The sequence below is a fragment of the Triticum dicoccoides genome, chromosome 5B (assembly GCF_002162155.2).
Source record: "Triticum dicoccoides isolate Atlit2015 ecotype Zavitan chromosome 5B, WEW_v2.0, whole genome shotgun sequence".
In the NCBI taxonomy this organism is placed as follows: domain Eukaryota; kingdom Viridiplantae; phylum Streptophyta; class Magnoliopsida; order Poales; family Poaceae; genus Triticum; species Triticum dicoccoides.
This window is the reverse complement of record NC_041389.1, coordinates 705042588-705065170: the sequence shown is the minus strand read 5'-3', so window position 1 is coordinate 705065170 and position 22583 is coordinate 705042588. Positions and strand designations below refer to the sequence as shown.

At 47.9% G+C, this 22583-nt stretch overlaps 2 protein-coding genes across 4 annotated transcripts; one reads left to right on the top strand and one right to left on the bottom strand.

The window, feature by feature from the left end:
* Nucleotides 1-774: 774 nt before the first annotated feature.
* On the bottom strand, nt 775-4996 carry LOC119312816. 3 transcript variants are annotated; one of them, XM_037588585.1, is made up of 4 exons: nt 4666-4996; nt 4011-4157; nt 3606-3661; nt 775-3411 (listed from the first exon to the last, which is right to left on the bottom strand). In XM_037588585.1, exon 4 carries the CDS (start codon nt 3381-3383, stop codon nt 1701-1703), a length of 1683 nt encoding a protein of 560 aa, XP_037444482.1. In that variant the 5' UTR covers nt 3384-3411; nt 3606-3661; nt 4011-4157; nt 4666-4996; the 3' UTR covers nt 775-1700. The 3 variants fall into 3 exon arrangements, with proteins under 3 accessions (XP_037444482.1, XP_037444481.1, XP_037444480.1); XM_037588584.1 differs by having other exon boundaries at nt 3606-4157; XM_037588583.1 differs by having other exon boundaries at nt 775-4149.
* A 9266-nt stretch (nt 4997-14262) lies between these two features.
* LOC119306761 (pectate lyase 1-like) lies at nt 14263-15520 on the top strand. The gene is made up of 2 exons (XM_037582897.1): nt 14263-15156; nt 15243-15520. Exons 1-2 carry the CDS (start codon nt 14263-14265, stop codon nt 15462-15464), a joined length of 1116 nt encoding a protein of 371 aa, XP_037438794.1. The 3' UTR covers nt 15465-15520.
* Nucleotides 15521-22583: the final 7063 nt, after the last annotated feature.

Genomic DNA, 22583 nt, shown 5'->3' with positions numbered 1-22583 from the left:
TTACAAAATACAACTTTGTCAACTTGTTAATAATTGGGTATTTTAGAAATACAATGGAGATGCTTGTTGTCCAGAATGGACATACATAAATTTACACAATAATTTCTAATATAGTTTAAACTATTTCAAGCCCCATAATTTTTTGAAAAAGTTCATGTTTGCCTCTTCAAAGTACGCAATAATGAAAATAGAAAAAAAGTCAAATAAGAAATAAGTTCATATTGTACTTATTATATGGAAAGTTTACATGCCATGAAACTAAACAGGAACTTGGAAAAAAAATAAACCCATAGATAACGCATTAGGAAAACTGCAGAGCAATATGTGGAAACTGTCTATTTCTGTGGACAAATTGAGCTGTATTTGACCAGGAACTGCTTGGTTCGAAACCCCTTCAATTTGATTTTTTTCATGTTATTTCTCATTAGCATACACTTTATTTCAAATCTTTCCTATGTGATTAAAAAATACAAGTGGGTTTATGTATAAAGAAAATCTCATGCGCACAGCACCCATCACTTTCGCGCTCTCATCGACACAGGTGCGCCACCGCCATGCTGGCACACCACGCGTGATGTACGTACGTTAGAATACGAAAGGAGGCACCGTATTTGCACCAGGTTTGTGTATTTTGTAATTTCGGGCACCAAACTGACGGTGCAAGACAAGTTGAGGCACTTCCAGTGTATTTAACTCTTTCAAATAATCTATTACTCCTGCTCTTCCTGTTCACATGACTGCAAATCCATTCGACGTTGCAGGACAGGGCACATATCGCCAAGTCGGACACTGTGGGTGGACGGCAAGGATAAGCGGGTGTCCCGACCCCCGGGACCTAGCTAATCACAGACAACAACAGAGGAGAAGAGTACAGGCAATAAAGAGAGGTCTAAATTTTGTCTGGAGAAACAAACTTATGTGATGACTGGAATCTTAGCCGAGGAACACAAGTAGCGGCAATACAGTAGTCGATAATACATTGGACATCACTAAGCAGCAGCCCTTTTTTTACTTCTTCTTTTTTCCGAATTTTCCTTTCCTCCATGGCCATGCGAATTAGGCTTCTCATATCTTGCGGCGAACGGGGTTCACCGAGGGAATTCTGAGATCGGGCATCGAGTGTAATTTCCAAGATTTCTGAACTTTCCATCGAACCTTCTGCTGAACCTTCCGGTGAGCCTTGCAGCGAACAGGACTTACGCTCATCTTCTGCCGGTGGACCTTCCAGTGAACCTTCCGGCAAACAGGATTTACGCTCATCTTCTGCAGGCGGATTGAAAAACATGGCAACATGTTCTACCAGGAGCCAAACAACGGTTGTGAGCTCGCCGCCATAGTTGATCTGTCTGGCATGAGCGTCTCTGCTGCATCGGACAGATGCGAAGATGAGCAGACGCACCCATGCCTCCAGTATGAGCGCCAACGCTTTGGTACTATCCAACACACCACCTTGGCACGAGGATTCCAGATCTGGCATCAAAAGCCGCTTCAGTTTTTCCATGCCAGCATGATCATCCTCTTTGAAATGAGATATGACACCAGGGTTGTCAGGTTTGCCTGTACGTACCAGGCCTAGAAGCATCCTGGCATATTTTTCTCCACGCCCGAGAATGGCTATTGACTTTCTCTGCATGCTATCCAAATTGTTTTTCACTCTGTAGGCAAGAATCTTCTCTGATGCTGGTAAATATCTAGGTTCATCACGAAATGGAAACCCGCCAGCCGTAGTCCATACTGCATCCAAAGCAACGCGAGTTGCTTCGTACATGCTGCGTAGCTCGAGACCAGGTATTGTGTCGGGGCGTATAGCGATGAGGAAAACAATTGTAATTTGACAATGCCTTGATCGCCTTCACATATGTGGATGATGTTGCATCATTGTCCTTGGGGGTGTCCATGTCCCTGCACAAGAGGAAAACATCCGTAAAGACGTGCCAGGTAAGGATCACCTCTTGGAGTTCAGCACCAAAGCCCAGAGCTTCGTCTAGTTTCATACGCCTCCTGGAAGTATCTTCATATGATTCAGGACCAAAGCTCATACATGCGGTTGGCATCATCGCCATGGGCTCCTCCTCGTGCGTATGGTTGGCATCATACTTTGCTCCAGGGACATGAATCTCCTTCAGTGCTTGCCACACAAGTTTGAACAGCAACTCCTTGACATCCTCCGAAATCACTAGGGTCTCAGAATGCTGCCATTTGTTCCACCAATCCTTGAGCCCCATCATCCTGGCCACTCTGATGCTTAGCTTGCTCTTGTCATGAGAGCAGAACTGGAACAAGTTAAACTGTCCAATGGAGCGTGACCACCTTCTGTTGCCTCTAGCAGCTTTGAAATGCCGGCGAAGAGACAGGATGAGAAGACCAAGCCGACTCCAGCCTCTAGTCCACAAGAAACTACATGTCCAGGTCGACCCAAAAGCACTGAACGCTGCTGCCATGTCCAGGAGAAAAGCACCAACCAACAAGATGTAAGTGATGCCAACATCGACTCTGCTGTAACCATCTTTATTACCACTTAACTGGAACAGTATGAACGCGACGACAGTCACGAGCGGACAGAACACACGGATGCAGTAGCCATACCAGTTGTGCATCACCGCAGCCTTGGTGTAGAGGATGTCATACATGAGGGAGAGCTCCATCTCCACCACCTTGCACATAGCTTTGCAGTTCCACCTCAATCTGTAAGAACTGTACGGCTGAATAGCAAAATCTACGAACTTATAAAAGGCCAGAGGCAAATCAGCTATAGCACCCTTGCAAAGAGGGAGCATGCCTTGGGCGAACAGCAGGAGCTCTTCTTCATCTCGCTCTTCTACCCCTGCTCCCCGGGTTGGAAGCTCACTGTAGTAAATAGGGAGGGCCTGAGGTTCCCTGATAGAGCTCAGGATGCTGTCAAGGTTGGCGCGCTTGAGAGCCCATATCCTCTCCGCATACTTGATGAGACCAATGACAAACATCAAGCCGGTTGCCAATCCCAATGAGGCGGGGATCTCGGCGATATACTTATAGAGGACATAAGCAACCCCAAAGGCTTGGACGCTGAGATTTAGCAGGTGGCGTGGCCAAAGCTTGTTGTCCTCAAGGGCGTAGGCGGTGATGGTGTCCTGGCTACCAAGATGCACCAGGAGGAAGGGCGCCCAGAATACCGCAAGCTTTTGCTCACGCGGCGAACCGCTGATGGAGAGATGGCCGAGGGTGTAGACAGCGGTGGAGTCGGCCATGAGGTACGCCAACCAGAGGAGGATCTTCAGCACGGCAGAGGGTCCATGGCGACGAGTCCTAGCAAAGAGGAAGAGGAAAATCTGGAGCGCGAAGCTGAGTAGGACGAGGATTTGGGTCGCCCACTCATTCCACAGCTGAATCGGCCCTCCAGCCATTGCCCAGACGGAAGTAAATTTTGTGCTACTACAGTAACAAAATAAAGAGAACTCTTATTAGCAGCTACATCTATGCATTTCTATTATTATTTTCTGAATAACAAAGATCATGATGATACAGAATATCAACAATACGGTGTCAAGAACCTATGAAGACCTCGAAGATCTATGCATTTCCACATGCATAGTATGAAAGGAACGTGACGAGTAAGGATGACTTACAGGCGACGGAGTCTATGGTTCTACACCGCACAACAGCATCAGGCGCATGACAAATCCTGTGGAATGAAGAGAGCATTTGGTCCATCTGCCCAACACTAGCACTTAAATAGTACTGCTAGAACCAAAAGATGAACACAATGCAATAATTGGTGATAGAGAGTACTCCAACATTGAACAGTTAATAAATACCCCAGCCCCCCAAAACATACTGGTAGTACCCCCTTTTGCTAGAATAGGTGTGCTTAATTAGTTCATATAGTACTGCTAACTATTGCCTCGGCCTACCAAACAATGTCTTATCTCTTGTCACTTCCCCAACGATTTTATATGCGACGATGATGTAAGAAACGAATGATAAGCATTGGCCGACAGATTAAAGATATGCCGGTTGGCCTCTTTTCTTACCATTTTGAGTGATTGGATCTCCTCCGTTTTAGTATCATTGCAACCAAAGTCCCAATGTTACTCAGACTTCGCTTGATATCAGCGCTTTCTAAATCAGCTTGGACGCACCACCTTTCAGAGTCGCCTTGTCTTCGTCTTCCTGCAGTCCTGCCCAGAACAGAAGAAATGAGTAATTACCATAGGTATTTTCCAGAGGAGATCTCATCACATGCTTATCAAAGATAACTTTGTTTTTGGCTGTCCACGAACCCCGGCATAAAGCAACAAGGCCAACTGCATCATGATGCTCCTGTTATTCAGCGTCTACTGTACACGCCTTCAGCATAATGGAGCAGTTTCACAATGTGTTGATCTGAATGAAGATGAATTGTCTAACACCGTCGCCAGTCTTCTCTAAATAGTACTCCCTCGTCCCAAATTAGGTGTCTTAGATTTGTCTATAAGGATGTATCTAACACATATTGTTAGATAGTACTAGTGTTCATTGTAGATGCATTGATTGAAATAGAGCAGGCAGGGTTAAGCAGGCTGTCAACACATATTTTTCTGTCAGAACCTTTGCAAATATGAGATCAGACTACCAAATCGAAAATATTGGGCGCAGCAGGGAGGCTCGATGTGTGGGTGCCGCCGAACAGGGAGGCCACGAGCTTACCCTGGCTGTAGGCGACGATTCGAAGACGCAACGAGCGGCGAGCGCGGCGTGAGTGATGTCCCCCAAGCACTGCATCGGCGCCTGGATACGCGCGCGTTAGGCCGGCCAGCGTCCTCGGCGGCCAGGACTGAGCTCCGGGTCTGCTCCTTGAGTGAGGATCTCGATGCCCAGGCTGGCCGTCGCTGGTCGACGGAGGCCAGACCGGCCACGCTATGCAGACAGGGCCTGAGCTCCTCGGCGTAGCGGGGCGCGCCGCGCCGACCCGTCCACCCACGCCGCCGCCGCAGCAGGGCCATGAGCATTAGCGGCAGCATGCCTCCCCCCCACCGGCTCCATCCAGAGGAGGAAGAGGACCCACCTGCCGGGCAATGTGGGCACTGGGCACCTCTACAGAGCTGTTTTTAGCCCTTTCTGAAAGTTCAGAATAAAAAATATCCCCCTCCCCAAAGTGTTGATCTAAACGGTGTTAGAGCAACTCCAACGGGTGACCCAAACGGACACGATTTTTGTCCGTTTTTTGTCTGTTTGGGTCGCCCGTCCGCCTAGCGGACATGGGGCGGACACGCACGGTCCGCGGATGTACCCAACGCACCACTCGTGGATGACCCAAAGCGGACAAGCGGGATGCGTTCCTCCGTTGCAACAGCCTTCACTGGGAGCGTAGGAGATCGAGGTGGGCCGGCAGAGTCGAGGGCCAGCTCGGCGCCGCAGAAAGGGCAGGCGCAGCGCGATAGCCCGAGCACGCCGAGGAGCTCGCCGCACGCACGGCACAACAACTGCGGCGTGGGGGCAGCGCCCTTCGTCGGGGCGCCGGCATGAGCTCCGGGAGGAGCAACTGCGACACGGCAGCATGAGCTCCGGGAGGAGCAACTGCTCGCCCCGCCTGTGTCCCCTGCGCCGCGCGGAAGGGGCAGCGCCCTTCGCCGGGGCGGCGGCATGAGCTCCGGGAGGAGCAACTGCAGCGTGGCGCGGTCGGGGCAGTGGCGAGTTCGCCCCGGCGGCGTGGCGAAGTAGGCGCCCTCCCCCTGCTTCCACGCGCCGCCGTTCACGTCGAACTAGATCCGGTCGAGGTCACGGCCGGCCCTGGCGGCGATGGCGGGCACGGGGGCGGGCGGGGGACGGCGCGGGGCCAGGCGGGGGACGACGCGGGGGCAGGCGGGAGGAGGGGAAGCGGGCGAAGGAAGGCGAGGAGGGAGAGGAAGGCGGCGAGCTGGAGGACGCGGCGGGAGAAGGGGGAGGAGGCGGAGGCGGGTGGGGCCCGGTGATATTTCTGGACGCGTGTCCTTGCTCACTGATACGTGGGTCCAGAGGCGGACATGAGAAGGCAGCAACGGACGAGAGCGGACGACCACGCGCCAGCTTTTGTCCGCCGCGGACCCATTTGTGGCCCAATTTTGGGTTCAGTTTGGGTCGGGGTGGATGACAAACGAACAACAGACGGACATGGGCGTTCCGTTTGGGTCGCCCAGTTGGGCCAAGTTTTGTGTCCGAATGATTCAAACGGACAAATGGGTCGCCGCATTGAAGTTGCTCTTATATTTCTTTATGGATGGAGGAAGTATCATTTGTTGTTGATTTTTTTAACGAAATATGTATTTGGCAACCCTGTGCCCGATTGCAAAACTGCCACACGGTTCCTTCGGCGTTCGATCCGCATCGCACGGCACATTTTTTCTTTGTCCGGTGAAGCTCGTTCGCACCTGAGAAAAGCGGGGCCCTTCCTCAACCTCCCGACCTTACATCACATACCTCACGCCGCCGCTGCACTACCTCACGCGCGCCGCCGGCTCTCTATCAGCGACCGTCGTCACACCACTGCACACCACCACCGCCTGCCTCGCGCCGCCCCTCCCAGCTTCGTCGACCCCCGCACCAGCATCGCTTGCTCCTAGGAAGTGGATGCCCAGGGGCTGACGCCGTCGGCAGAGCTTCCAGCCCCGTCCCACCCGATTCCTCAACTCCGGCGACTGCGCGAGTGTGCACAGCCTCCACTCTTCACCAACGCAGCCTGCCCAAGTGCTTCTCCGTCGAGGACTCCCATCGCCGCCCTCTCTTGTTCTCCATCGCCGCCCCTCCCAGCCCCGTCCCAACCTCAGGGAGCTCGGCGTTTGCATCGTCGCCCTGGATTTCCCCATGTGTTTAACATGTTAATTGAGAGAGGGTTGAGCTCATCCTATGAACTGAAACATGCTTCTTCTCAGTTGACATGTTTGAGCTCGACCTGTCTCAATCTCCGGGAGGATGTTTTCATATCATAACACGCACATACATGTACTACTGGTTTGGCAGCCTAGTTGTAGGTTCCATACCAACTAAATTTGGTCGCTCGATCTGCATTCACTCCGGTCCATCGGGTGGTTCGTTCCAACACTACACACACCTGCTACTGGATTGTTTTTTGGACATGTCAACTGGGAGACATCAACCAGGGTCTGCCCCTCATCGGCGGAGAAGAAGAGCACTGCTGGCTTGTACTAGTAGGTTGCAGTTTCAGAAGGAAAATCGGGATAAAAGTTCAAGTGCCGCTGACAGACGCATGTTGATGTGGACGTCCTCGTCAACTGATGCAGGCTGCTGCTCTATATCCATCACCATCTCTCTTACTCTCTCTCATGTGAATTTTGGACATTGCCTACTTATGCACTTCACCGTTGATGCAAAAAAGCTACTACCCCGCTTAGAACTGCTTTTTTTTCTTGCATCAGAATCTCAACATTCTTCTGAACCTCATTTGAACCTATCTCCCATGAAGCAGGTACTCAAGCTGGGACACTCCGGCACGTCTTGACGTTCCATGTAGGCCTACATTTGTTTTAGATTGTGGATTTTTTGCTACTGCCGACAGAGAACAAGAACGCAACGACATTTTATTTTGAACTTCCATCTCTTTTGTTGCACATTGTTTAGGATATTGCTAGTTCTAAAGCATTTTTTTCTCTCAACTATTTATCCCAGTAAATCTCGTGTTAATAACACGGTAATATATACACGAAAACCTGATAACTTACATACAAACACAGTGATAGTTTGAGCTAGAATTTTTTTGTTTAAAACGTACTCCCGATAATGTTTGTGTAAATAACATGGTAACCTACGTATAAATATCATGGTAACTTCTTTGATTCGGGAGAAAAGTTGTTGGAAAACATACACCCCATTAACTTCTGTGCAAATAACATGGTAACATGCACACAACTGAAGTGATAATTTATGTACAAACACCATGATAACTTTTTTAACCCCGAAGAAAGAAGTTGTTGAAAAACATACCCTCTGGTAACTTCAGTGCAAATAGTATGGTAATGTGCAGACAATAGGCGCGATAACTTATGTACAAACGCCGCGGTAACTTTTCGTCTCCGGAGAAACAAGTTTGTTAAAACATACCTCCGGTAACTTCAGTGTAAGTAGCATGATAATATATGAATCGTAGACCTAATAATAACTTACATACACACCTCGGTAACTTTGATCAGGGGAAAGAGTTGTTCAAAAACATACCCTAGATAAATTGTAAATAGCATGGTAATATACAAACTGCATATTTGATAACCTGGATGTAAATACCTCGGTAACATTGACCAAATAAGGAAAAAGTTTGACTAGGTGAAAAATTATTGAGAAAATAATCCCCATTAATTCGATGTAAATATAACGGTAGTTCATGCACCGCAAACTTGATAAGTTATGTACAAACACCGTGTTAACATTTGACTCGGAGAAAAAGATGTTGAAACATACAATGATAAATTGTGTATAAATAACACAGTAATGTATAGACCACGACCGTGATAATATTCGTACAAACACCACGGTAAATTTTGACCCAGGAAAAAGTTGATAAAAACATATCCCTCATAACCTTTGTGTAAATAGTATGATAGTTTACTCATGCAGATCTGATAACTTGTGTATGAACATCATGGTAACTTTCTAATCTGGGGTTGAAAAAATTGTTGAAAACGTAGACACAATACCTTCTATGTACCTAGCATGATGATTTACACAACGCAAACATGGTAACTTTGGTACGAAACACCATAGTAAATTTGCCCAAGTGATTTTTTTATGAACACGCGATAACTTCTGCCTAAATAACGTGATAGTTTACTCACCGCAGATTTGAGTACTTACGTAAAAACACCATGGTAACAATGACCGGAGGGGGGGGGGGGGCATTGTTCCAAAACCCGTAGAAGTGAGGCTGCTGGTTTGGACTTTCAGTTACTAATCACTGCTTGTTTTGTTTATTCTCGTCACTGGAAGATACAATTAGTATGTAAGTTATATGTAATCAATTAAGTGGGCTAGTGCAACTGGATGTTGCGGCTTAGTTTCGTGTGGGAGGGTCTGGGTTCGATTCCCCTTCAATGCCTTTCTTTTTTGCCTATTTTAAACTACAGACCTGAAAAGAAGGAGGGCGGTCTCTCGGGAGGAGGTGGGATCGAAGGGAGAAGAGTGGTGTGGCACTTTTAGCAATAGGGCACACGTGTGCCAAATATCACTGTCCTTTTTTTAAACAAAAAAGGCATACGCTAACTTTATACATAAAGCCACTATGCAGGATTCAGATAAACGAACAAATAAATAGTAATAGCAACCACCCAATAAAGAAACAACCAACATAAGCAGTCTTAAAACATAAGTGACACGTAGGCCAGCAACCTACGATCAACTCTAAAGCTTAATTAGCAACCATCAAAAGAAAACTTAATTAGCATGTTCTATTCATGTTCCAGCCAACTCATTCAAAAGTCCGAACTGATGGAGAGAGGTGGGCAATATATTTCAACACTCCCCCTCACGTCTAGGCTATTTTGGTGCTTAGACGTGGGATCGATGTAGGCCGCAGAATCGTTATTTTTAATACTGCGTTGGCAGGGTCTTGAACTCAAGACCTCTTGGCTCTGATACCATATTGGAAAATATAAACCCCTAGAATTATGTGTTGTATTGATCTGACCCTCGTAGGGCTATATATAGAGTACAACGTAGAAGAGGCTTGGAGTACACGGCAAGATATTGTGTGTTTAAACTAAGTCTATCTCCATCTCCTTATCTCTAGCTAATCACGTTTATACTTCTAACATCCGCAGCACGCCGCCCCCGAAGAGATTAATCTCTTCTCCTCGGGGGCGCGGCATCCGATCGATCAAAGATGTTGAGATCGGTTTCTTAGTTAGATTCCATAGATCAATTTTAGTTTTCGAAATTCTATTAGATTAGTTTTCATAGCCTCCAAATAAACCTATTGATCTACCCCATTATCCGGCGAGAATCTTCAGCAGAAATCGATGCTTCGGCGGCCCGGTGCCAACGACCTCCCGCGCAACTTCAAGCCGGCAACCATGGACGCGGGACACCACGTGCAGCTGCTCCGAGCCATGTGCCGGAGGTAGCGCACACCCGCCGACGTGCTACGGCATCAACAACGCCACGGATCAATCTATTACGAGCGGCACGGTGCCTTACTCAATTGGGCCACGCGCACAGGCGTGGACGCCATCGTGCGAGCGCGATCCAGAACAGCGGACGCCAGCTCCTCCAACAGGCATGTGATCCGATCTCCATCAACGCCACATCACCTTGCCCCTCGACATCAAGCTTCACCAAAGGTTCGTCCAGCCATGCGTAGGTACGCCCATGCAAAGCAAGCTTGCATGCACACATATCCATCCACGAATCATGCACATGGCCACGCAAACCAATCTCGTACGAGGAGACGCATGCAGCAAAACCTGGACTCCGACACGTGCCTCCTCCTGCCGCGTATGCCACATCTACTTCGACCGGCGAGAAGGGAGCGACGTCCACGGTCCCACACAAGCCATCGCCAACCGCCAGCTACACCTCCATTCGCGCATACGAAGGCATCGACCCCGGGAGGGCCGCGCGCCTGAGCGACGCACCAGTCGCCGACCGGCGCCTGCACCGAGTGATCTACTACATCAAGTCTGGTTTCTGCAGAAACACCGAGCCAATCTGCACCCACGCCGATATCTTCCGTGCCGATCGACACCTCTGCATCGACCCTGTGCCACTTCATCGACATGTACGACTAGCCAGGCTACGAGCCAACCTTCTTCGTAGAGCACGCCTAACCTCAACAAGCACCATCCGCACACCAGGCCGGTGTGGAACAAGATGCAATCTTCATCGACTTCTCCCGCAAGACACGGTATCGACACTTCGTCGCTGTGACGGACACCTTCAAGCGATTCATCATTGTCGACACACTGCTACAACGCCATCACAGACACTTCAGCGTCAAGGTCTTCATCAACGTGGTCTTCACCAACATCTTCATCAACACACCGTCGCTGCCGCCTCGTCCACAAGATGGACATATAGCGTCCTCTGACAGACTTTTCTGCAAGACGCGACCTCGAAGGCGGCAATGACCGCGTCACGACGACTACATCGACCGCGTCATCCACGACGTCATGACTGCATCGACACGGTGTCACTACAGTGACGACCCTACACGGCCATACGATTTTGACAAAACCAATGTGTGCTCGATGGGCTTCCTCCGGTCTTGGCAAAATTGGTGGACTCATCACCGATGACACCCTCTGACATCCGCAAGGTGCATCGTCCACGTCTGCAGCTCCGTCATATCGCTTTTTTTTTGCGCCTCCGGCTTTGTGCGGCTTCATCATTCACGACGACCACATCATTGACCACGACTCCATCATCATGATCGGCTACCTCGACATTAATGGCTACGTCTACAGCCACTCATCGGCAAGAACTCCAGTCAACAATGTCCGCCTCGTCACTTGCGTTCACGACACTCCCGCTGTGACTGCGGGAGGGAATAGAGGAGAAGGCCGGAAGGCACTAGAAGGGGACGCAGTCACCGCCCTAACTGTCGACCCATCAGAGACGTAGTTGATGATGGCGCAGCGGAGAAGACGACAAAAGAGCAAGACTTCAAATTCAGTCGTAATCATCCACTTCACTCCCGCTACGACTGAGGAGGAATGTTAGAAGTATAAACGTGATTAGCTAGAGATAAGGAGATGGAGATAGACTTAGTTTAAACACACAATATCTTGCCGTGTACTCCAAGCCTCTTCTACGTTGTACTATATATATACCCCTACTAGGGTCAGATCAATACAACACATAATTTTAGGGGTTTATATTTTCCACATGTTCCTCATTTGCTTCGTCCAGAACCAAGGAGGCATGATGACCCAGACACCCTAGGCCCAATTCCTATCACCTTTTCTGCGGGATTAATCGTGACTAGGATTTTATAAATTGACGCACACATTCGCAAGGGCTTCCACTAGGACGAGTGTTGCTTTGAAAGTCTTGTGCTCTCTTTATTTTTCTATTGTGGAAAAATTAATTAAAGGACTAGTGAGTTCACTGAAAGCGCAACCAACTAACTCTTCAAATGGATTACTAATTACTCCCTCTTTTCAGAGAAGGATGACTTGAAATTTGGGAATGGTCACACCCCCTCCTCCTCACATGGCTAAATTTCGTGTTTTGACCATTTTCCAATACTTGATCGAGATCTGACCCTGTTTGCAAAAATTTCAGGATCTGACCCTTTTCTTACTGCCAAAGTTCATGGCGGTACGGTATAACAGCCTACCGCCAAGGTCCCTGTCAGTAGGGTTGCACACCCTATCAATTTTTTTTCTAAGTATGAAACACAGTGCATGCTCGCACCTACCGTCGGGCACCTTGGCGGTAGGTTTGTACAGGCTACCGCCAGCCTGCTTGGCAGTAGGGGTGTTTCCTACCGCCAAAGTCCCTGGTGGTAGGTTGTTACACCCTAACAGCCTACCGCCATGAACCCTGTCGGTAGCAAAAGGGTCAGATCTCAATTTTTTTACAAACTAGGGTCAGATCTTGATCAACTATTGGAAAAGGGTCAAAACATGAAATTTAGCCCCCTCACGTCCTCCCCCATATAGCAATACCGTGCACCGACGCACATCCAACCTTAGTAGGAGATATGAGTGCTTGTTCCGCTAAGGAAAGGAAGGTATTGGTTGTAGGTGTGGCAGCGGAGGTGCCGAGTGACGTGCCAGCGCTACCACTTTATTGAAAGGGAGTTAGAATGGAACAAATTCCAAATGAGCCAAATATTTTGGGCTACCATTGGCCGGCTGTGGAATCAAAATAAAAAAAGTCCAAATGTGTTGCCCATTTAGAAGCCCCACCTTAGTAGTCCTGCCCTTCTCATCTCATTCCCAAGCAAGCACCCACTTGCCTCCTGCCACCAACACGAACGCCTCATCAAGGTCCCTAAGCACTTCGGCATACAAGGCCAGGCTATGCATTGCGCACCATGCACGCGGACCACCATCCACCGCCAAAGTCAATGGCGTAGCAGGCAGTACACATGGCTAATTGATATACCGGGCCTAGCATGTATTCCAACTTCTCGATTTCTATGGCATAGCAGGCAGCACAGGGATGAGTATCGCGATTCGAAGGGGGCTAGAATGTAAGAGCAGTGCGGTTTTTGGTGGTTTTTTTGGGCCGGTTTCTCCGCATTTTTTTTCTTTTCCATCCATTTTAGAGGTTGGGTTTATTCTCTTTTTTCATTTTAATTTTCATGAACTTTCCTTTTACGAATTCTCAAAAAAAATCCAAATTCAGGAACTTTTTCCAAAATTTTGTGAATATTCTTTCGAAATTCACAGAGAAAAATTAAATTTGTGAACATTTATCTATTCACGAACATTTTCTTAAAATACATGAACATGTTTTAAAATTCGGAATTTTCCAAATTCGTGATTTTTTCACATCTGTGAAATTTTTCAGATACATGATTCTTGTTTTGAAATTTGTAAATTTTTTCAAACTCCTGAACTTTTTGAAATACATGATTTAAAAAAATTATAAACTTTTCCAAAAAATTTGACTTTTTTCAAATCCGTAAACTTCTCCAACTTTTATGAAGTTTTTCAAATTCTTGAACATTTTTTCCAACTAACTTTTTTGTGATTTTTTTTATTTTTTTAAGATTTCATGAATTTTTCAGAAAGTCAATGGTCAAAGGTCCTGGTCAACAACATACGAATGAATGAACGATGAAGAGCTGATCGGGCGAGCCGAAAGAAGAGGCAGCACACTAATGGGCCACGGTATTTCAACATATCTTGCTCCTTCCATTCCATCCTTTGGCAGCTTGGCTCATCGACGGCCGTTGAATCATCGTCTTGGCAGTTGCGCGCAACAGCACGAGACACATTCCGTGTAGATGAAGCAGGCGGATCCGTTATGCACATGAGTCTGCCACCACCCACCCATATGGCCCAAAAATAAGGATGTTAGAAAACCTATACGGCCGACGCAGCCCATACCCCAAGGAAACCAGCGCCTAGCGATTCCGAGAGCGTGCGAGCTGACAGTGCTGACAGAGACTAGTTTTTAGCTAGATAATTAGCGTATACCAACAACGTGCTATCACGTGAAGTCAAGGCCACAAGTAGAGACAAGGCGATCACGTGTCATTAATGAACCGCGAGCGTTTTACGCGTGCTTAAATTCAGTACTCAAGGAAGCTCATTCTCGATCCTCCTACTCTCTAGCTAGGCTACAAGGCACGTCACGTCAAGCATGGGCATGGCACCCAAGGAATCACTCGTGTCCGCCACCCTCCTCTTCCTTCTCCTCCGAGTTGCCACCGCGAACCAGAACGTCATCGACCGCTGCTGGCGCGGCCAGACCAACTGGGCCAACGACCGGCAGCGGCTCGCCATGTGCTCCGTCGGCTTCGCCGGGAAGATGAGCCACGAGGTGACCGCGTACACGGTCACCGACCCGAGCGACGACCCCGTGCGGCCCCGGCCCGGCACGCTGCGGTACGGCGCGACGCTGCTGCCGGGGAAGGTCTGGATCACCTTCCAGCCGGGCAACATGCACATCAGGCTGGCGCAGCCGCTCTTCGTCAAGAGCTTCACCGCGATCGACGGCCGGGGCGCCGACGTGCACGTCGCCGGGGGCGCCGGCATCGTGCTCTACAAGGTGAGCAACGTGGTCATCCACGGGCTCCACGTGCACGACGTGCGCGCGCAGGCCCCGGGACAGGTCGTCCGGCCCGGCGGCGCCGTGCAGAACGTGGACGCCGGCGACGGCGACGCCATCCGGCTGCTGTCCAGCTCCAAGGTGTGGATCGACCACAACACGCTGTCGCGCTGCGAGGACGGCCTCCTCGACGTGACGCGCGGCTCCACGGACGTGACCGTTTCCAACAACTGGTTCCACGACCACGACAAGGTCATGCTGCTGGGCCACGACGACCAGCACGTCGCCGACCGCCGGATGCGGGTCACCGTGGCGTTCAACCGCTTCGGGCCCAACGTGAACCAGCGCATGCCGAGGATACGGCACGGCTACGCCCACGTCGTCAACAACTTGTACGACGGGTGGAGGGCATACGCCATCGGAGGAAGCATGGAGCCGACTGTCAAGAGCCAGGGCAACCTGTTCATCGCCTCCACAACGGACAGCCCCAACGTTGGTGCCTGATATTTTTTTTTTAAAAGACGATTTGAGAACTGTGGCGTTTGAATTGCCTTCTGATCTTGATATATTCTTCGCAGGTGACGAGAAGGATGCCGGTCGGAGATGCAGCCGGAGAGGACTCGCATTGGCACTCCACCGGAGACTCGTTTGAGAACGGCGCCGTCTTCAAGCAGACGGGCAACAGGGTGCGGCCGAATTACAACGGGCATCAGGCGTTCCCGGCGGCGAGCTCCAGCGAGGTGAGATCGCTGACCAAGGACGCCGGTGCTCTGAGGTGCTCCGCCGGGGCCGCGTGCTGAACGGAGAGAATAAAGACGTGCAATGGAGTGTTTTTATACTTTTTTTTTCTTTTTTGCGGGATGGAGTGTGTTATACTTTGAATACAGTGTACTTGCTGATGCAGCTTGTAGCTATAGAAATGGCTGGGATTTTACTACCCATATTGGATTTGCCTTGAGTCGAACTTATAGAGTTTGATCAAATTTATCATTAAAAATAGCAAAGATCCACAATACCAAATAAATATAATATGAAAATATATTCCATGACGACATATCTAATGACATTGATTTGTTATTGTGAATGTTTACATTTTTTTTGGATAAACTCTGTCAAACTTCAAGAAGTTTGACTTGAAACAAAACCTAATATATGAAGATAAAAAAATGAGTACTCCCCCTTCTGTTTACAAATGTAAGACGCTTTTTTCTTTTTAGATTTTTGAGATGAGATCCGTAACCACCCTTGCTGGGTGGTTAAATGTAAGACGCTTTTGCAGAAGCGTCCCTTGCAAGCGCTTTTTACCTACCCCGCGCTAACACGATCTGGCCTTCGCAAAATTCCTGGAGTTCACTATGTAAACAGCTAAAAAGCAAACGCCGCTTTATCTGGATTCTCGAATTGAAATTTCGACTCTTTTGTTTTGGGGTAAGTACTCCAAGGTTATCGCCAACCGCCTCAAGCTCATTCTCCCGGAGATTATTTCTCCGAATCAAAGTGCCTTTGTCCCCGGGAGGATGATAACGGACAACGTTCTAGTGGCGTATGAGGTGTCGCACTATCTTCTAAACAAAAAGAGAGGAAAGGAAGGAATAGCAGCAGTTAAAGCGGACATGAGTAAAGCTTACGACCGAGTTGAGTGGGATTTCCTTAGAGTAATGTTGACCAAGATGGGATTCGGGACAAGGTGGGTCGACCTTGTCATGACCTGTGTCTGCACGGTTCGGTACCAGATCAGGATCAACGGGGAATTGACTGAGCAGTTCTCACCATCGCGGGGCCTACGGCAGGGCGATCCGGCATCGCCTTACCTTTTTGTCATTTGCGCTGAGGGGTTGTCGGCCCTGCTGCATGATGCGGAGGCGACGGGGAGGATCAGCGGGGTCAGAATTTGTCAAGGAGCACCGGTTCTATCACACCTGTTATTCGTGGACGATTCACTGTTGCTACTGAAAGCAAAGCAAGACGAGGCCCTTGAACTCCGACGACTGCTGGACTTGTATGAGGCCTGCTCCGGTCAGTGTATTAATCTCGAGAAGTCGGCCGTAATGTTCAGTCTGAACTCAGATGAAGGGACTAAAGCTATTGTCAAGAACGCTTTGCAAATTCATAGTGAACAATGGAATGAGAAGTACCTGGGGTTGCCGGTTCATGTTGGAAAGTCGAGGAAGAAAGCGTTTGGCTTTGTGAAGGGAGCTATGGCGGGCAGGATGTACGGCTGGAAGGAACGACTAATTGCGAAGGCTGGGAAGGAGACCCTCGTTACCACTATTGCTCAAGCTATCCCCACATTTGCTTTGTCTTGTTTCTACCTGACAAAAACATTCTGCGAGGAACTCAATTCGTTGGTCGGCAATTATTGGTGGAGTCAACAGGATAAGGAAAACACAGTTCACTGGGTCGGCTGGAAAACTCTCACGCTTCCTAAATCACAGGGAGGGCTTGGTTTCCGGGACATGCATGGTTTCAACATCGCGATGTTGTCGAGGCAGATCTGGAGACTTCTCCAAAATCCGGAGTCCTTATGCGCTCGGGTGCTGCAGGCGCGCTACTACCCTAACGCAACACTAATGGAGGCTGCCCCGAGAGACGGCATTTCTTACTCTTGGCGTAGTTTGCTCCATGGACTGCAGCTCTTTCGGGAGGGATACATTTGGAGGATTGGGGATGGCACGCAAGTCAACATTTGGACCGACCCGTGGATACCACGGCCCTGGTCACGGCAGGTCCTAACAGCTCGAGGGCCGAATCTCTTGGTGAAGGTTTGCGAGCTAATTGATCCATCCACAGGCCAATGGGATGAGCAACTGGTCAGGGACACCTTTTGGGCCGACGATGCTAGGCACATACTCCAGATCCCTCTGAGAGACGGGGCTCAAGACTTCATATCTTGGCATTATGACAGTAAAGGGCTCCACTCCGTCAAATCAGCTTACAAGCTCTACTGCCAAATAGAGAAGACCAGGACGATTGGTGACATGGGTGCAAGCAATGGACACCTGGGAGTTCCGGACCGCGTTGATGATGACTCATGGAAACGGATTTGGAAATTACCTTGCCCCAAAACCATCCAAATGTTCACGTGGCGCATCAAGCACGAATCCCTTGCACTACGGACGAATGTGGCTCGCAGAGGGATTCCTATAGCTGACGTGAAATGCTTGTTCTGTGGCAGAGGGGATGAGGACGGGGCTCATTTATTCATTAAGTGCAAAACTGTCAAGGGAGCATGGAGAGAGCTAGCTCTCGAACGAGAACGCGGTGCTTTGGAAAAAATCACGTCCGTGCATGCAATGATGGATTTCTTATGGGGGCTTGATGTAACAAAGCGGCTTCTTATCCTCACTACCTGGTGGATGTGGTGGTCCAACCGAAATAAGTTGCGTGGAGGTGAATTGCCCTTGGCAGCGGATGAAGTGGCTAGAAGAGCCCGGAGCAGTGTTCATGAATTCATGCACATCCATATGCCCTCTACTCCCAAGCCATCACCGGAGAAATGGAAGCCACCGGCGGAGGACGAGTACAAGATCAACATTGATGGCTCCTTTGTCCCTGGGCAGTCCCATGCAGGGTGGGGTGTGGCCGTGCGAGATACCGGAGGTCAACTCCTTTGTGCCCGGGCGGGATGTGACGAGCATGTGACTGATGCTTTTGCTGCTGAAGCCCACGCCATGTCTCATGCGATTCATACTGCAGCTGAACTAGGCATGGTGCGGGTGGAGTTTGAAACGGACTCTCAACTCCTTGCTGAAGCTCTGGATCTTGGAAAGGTGGACTCCTCGGCGTACTCAGCTGTAATTGAGGATATGAAGTTCCACCTCAAACTCTGGTTTTCTAAGTTTTCAGTTTCGGTTTGTAGGAGTGCCAATTCGGTAGCTCATGAACTTGCCTCGCTAGGGCGTATGTGTGATCTTAACCAATGTATGCAGTGGGACTCTGATGCACCGGCCCACGTGGGCGTTTGTGTTTCGGGCGATATGCCCGGTCACCGTTAAGCAATAAAGCCTTGTTGCTTAAAAAAAAGTACTCCCGCTTTCTTTTTCTCGGCGCAGAGTGCAGAATGGATGGACAAAAAAGAAATCCAGCGGACAGCAAACTGGATCACACCAAAGCAATCTGAACGAATAATACAGAATGGTTCAGCGCTTCCGCTCCACATGTACATGTTTAACGACGACTAAGGGGGAGCAGAATACTGACGACCCGACGAAAACACACACACATACAACACCACTCTATCAAAGTACAACACTGTCAACAATGTCAGGTCGCTGCAGATATGTGCATCTCGCTGTTCTTTTAACGGAAAATGTGAAAAACTCGCGGTGTTGTTTCCGCACTCTGAAGGGCACATGAGTCCAGGGGTGATAATAGCCTTTTTCCTTTCTGATCATGGTTGCACCTTACTTGTCCAGAAAGGCCTTCAAACAAAACGGTGGATAGGAATCCTGCTCCAAGAGTTCAAATGTCATGTATGCATCATGATGCTGACAACACTAATAGTGAAATCTCAATTAAAGTGAATTAGTAGCTTCCACAATGAAGTACCTTTTGTAAAATAACAATATTTGTGAAAATTATCTTAGATGGGCTAGAAAATGACTAAAGGAGCTATACTAGCCATGCAGAATCATGACTGATAATGAGAAAAACAAAGACAGGATTAGTGCTATATTATATTACCATGTCAACTTCCTGCTGTAGATATTGCCTAATCACGGTCGACTGCTGTAGAACTCTCTCCAATGATGAATATGCTGGTAGATTAGCATGTGCTGCCATTGATCATCATACAAACATCAAAATACGATCATATATGCAGGTTATGGTACCAGAAGCTAAAGAGGGTATCCTAGAGCGTACCGAGAATAGCCCGATTCAAGCTATCTGCAACATTCTTCCTATAGTCTGGGGCTAGTAGATGAAACATATGTGACTTCTCAGGCTCTTCATAAGCTAGGAGGGCCATAAAGTCCTGCACAACAACACAAGGACCTCCATAGTTACTCACGCACAACAAAATCAAAACATCCCCATACGTGACATGCTAAGAAAGTTACATATGACTGGTTGAATGGTGCTTCTCTACTTCAACCATATGCAACACATGTTGCGTTCAGTAAATCTAGCAGCACCCGGTATCGGTGATGATAATGGGCTACTTCTCCGTACTTGGGCAACACAAAAGAAAAGATCATGTTGTATTGATAGTATGTGACAAGCTAAAACTAATTCAATGCAAAATATCATGCTGAAATTGGATCTGTTGTAATCATTAAACATAATGAAACCACATCATAGTCTGGCAAATTCAACGAAGATGGTGATATCAATCAGAATCCAGATGAAAACACGGGAAATTTCAGGTGGTCTGGCATCCGTACTATTTTGATATATCCTTCCATAGGAATGCATAATATCTCATGTATCACAGACAACCAAATTCCTACTAGTGTATGAAAACGAGATTTGAAGTTGTCTAATACATCTAGGGTTATAAAAAGTCATACCTCTAATTTCTCAACATACTTGGAAATTTTACCAAAGGGTGACAACTTTATCCGGCCAAACTTAAGTGCTTCTGTGCTGCCAGTCAAAAATAGCCAGATTAATAAAACCATACAACCCAATTTCCCACCTCCAAAATAAATTCGGCCAGTTACCATTTTCTGGAACGAATTAGCTCAATGAAGTGAAGACTTATAAGATCAAAATGTAAATCCATGGCATTCTCTAGCAAGTTGGGCGCCAACAGTTCTATGGCCTTCACGGCATCCCCTTCCACCACAAAATTTAAGATCGCTGAAACAAAATCCCAACACAGCATTAGAATTTAGATGCAAATAGCCCATGCATGTAGACAAATGGGGATGGAAATGGTCATTTTGTAAAACTGGCATACTCCATATTGTCATGAATTCATGATATGTAAGCTCAGATACATTTAAGATCTAGTGATATAAAAATGTACGCATCTGCTTGCCTGAGTCAAACTGAAGGTCCTCGCAGGCTACTCATCACGAGTCATGTCACTTTCTCTCCTTGCAGAATTAATCTTCACATCGGTTGCAGCTTGTCAAGTTGTTGTGCACACATAGAGGAGTATATCACAAGAGCAACAGACTGATAGAGTAAAAGAGTACGGGGTAAAAAAACAGAGTGAATAGAGTACAAATTTCTGCGATGGCCGGCTTTGGAGTAACAAGAGAAGAGCTTTCTTTGTCTAAAGAAACAAATTTACGTGATGACAGGCATCTTTGCAAAGGAATAGAAGTAGATGAGATACATTAGTCGACAATTAATTGGACATCACTAAGCCGCGGCACTTTCTAGATCCTCCGATGAACCAGTTTCACTCCAATAGGAAGCAAGCCAAGGAACGTCTGCAGGTGGCTTGAGAAACATGGCAGCATGTTCTTCCATGAGCCAGCGTGTTCTGGCATGGGCGTCTCTGCTGCATCGGATGGAAACGATGATGAGGAGACGCACCCATCCGTTGAAGATGAGCGCCAATCATTTGGGCACATTGAATACACGATCTCTGCTGCACTCCATGCATAGATCGTCAAATGCTGCAACCTATCCGCGGCAAATCGTTGCATAACGCTGTGCAAATATTTGGTGCTAGAACTGGCAGTAGGTTCGTCTCCATCAACCACTTCTCCCAGCAATTTGGCATGCATAGCTCCATGCTGGAGAATGATGGTTGACTCTCTAAGCTCCTGTACGAACTGTTTTGCAAGGTGCATGCAAGCGTCTTCTCTCTTGTTGCAGCAGATGTTTCATCACAACATTCATGCCACATGCCCTCCAAAGCATCGCAGGTTGCTTCGTATGTGCTGCGTAGCTCGAGACCCACTATTGTGTTAGGGCGTCTAGCAATGAGGAACACCATGTAATCTGACAGCACCTTTGATTCCCTTCAGATATGTGGATGATGTTGCACAAGCTTGTCTTTGAAGGTGCCGCTTCTGGACAAGAGGAAAATATCCGTGAAGACTTGGAAGCTAAGGATAACCTATCACCTGTTGGAGTTCAGCACCCAAAGCCCTGAGCATCTTCTAATTTCCTACCCCTCGTGGCAGTTTCTTCGTACAATTCAGGGTCAAAACTTACATTTTGACTAGATAATTGCACGTGCGTTGCAACGGGGTATACATATTTTAATGGTTCAACACTAATCATGTTTAATATATACTTTTAGGACCCCCTGCACATCACACAGTATTCTTCCTCGTCCCGACCTCCCCGGCAAAACTGCAACATCAACCATTTCCTATGCGATGACACCAGGCTATATGCTCTCAACGCGCATACCTCCTCTGGACCCATATCAAGCAAGGGGGTCAGAGGTTAGGCGTCCGTGTGATTCGGGAGACATCTTGACAAGAATGTAAGTATGGCATATATACCTTTGTTGCATTTGGTGAGCTCCATAAGTTTGCAAGGCTTCGAGTCAAGCAAACTCCAGCAACAAGAAGAAAATATCCCAAGAAGGGTCCATGTACCAACCTATAAGATGGAGGCGCTGTTATATCTAAAATGATTCCTTAGGAGTACATTAATTTGAACTGTGTGGCTGTTGGTCTTCTAGATCAAATAGTAAAAAACAATCATTATTACATTAATTAGTAATAAGACAGTAAAATGTATCAAAGGGACAAGACAACCCTTTCATGGATTGGCCTAGAGTGTTGAAAATTCTTCCAGAGAAATAGAACAGCAGAACTTAGTGGAGTATATTGCGGTATAGCAGTAGCACCGACACCGTAGAGAAGAACATGAAAATAGATATCAGCAACACAAAAACATAAACACCGTAGCAAGAGGATTTCTGATTTCTCATTATGAGCACAACTTACTCAGTATGCAATACGTAATATGATCCACAATCATCCCACGAAAAAACTGAAAAAGAA

Excerpts from the sequence above, each read along its gene's own strand:
- LOC119312816 (XM_037588584.1), bottom strand. The coding sequence starts at position 3,383 with ATGGCTGGAGGGCCGATTCAGCTGTGGAATGAGTGGGCGACCCAAATC.
- LOC119306761 (XM_037582897.1), top strand. The coding sequence starts at position 14,263 with ATGGCACCCAAGGAATCACTCGTGTCCGCCACCCTCCTCTTCCTTCTC. Across the intron at positions 15,157-15,242 it reads CCACAACGGACAGCCCCAAC|GTGACGAGAAGGATGCCGGT; the intron begins GTTGGTGCCTGA and ends TATTCTTCGCAG.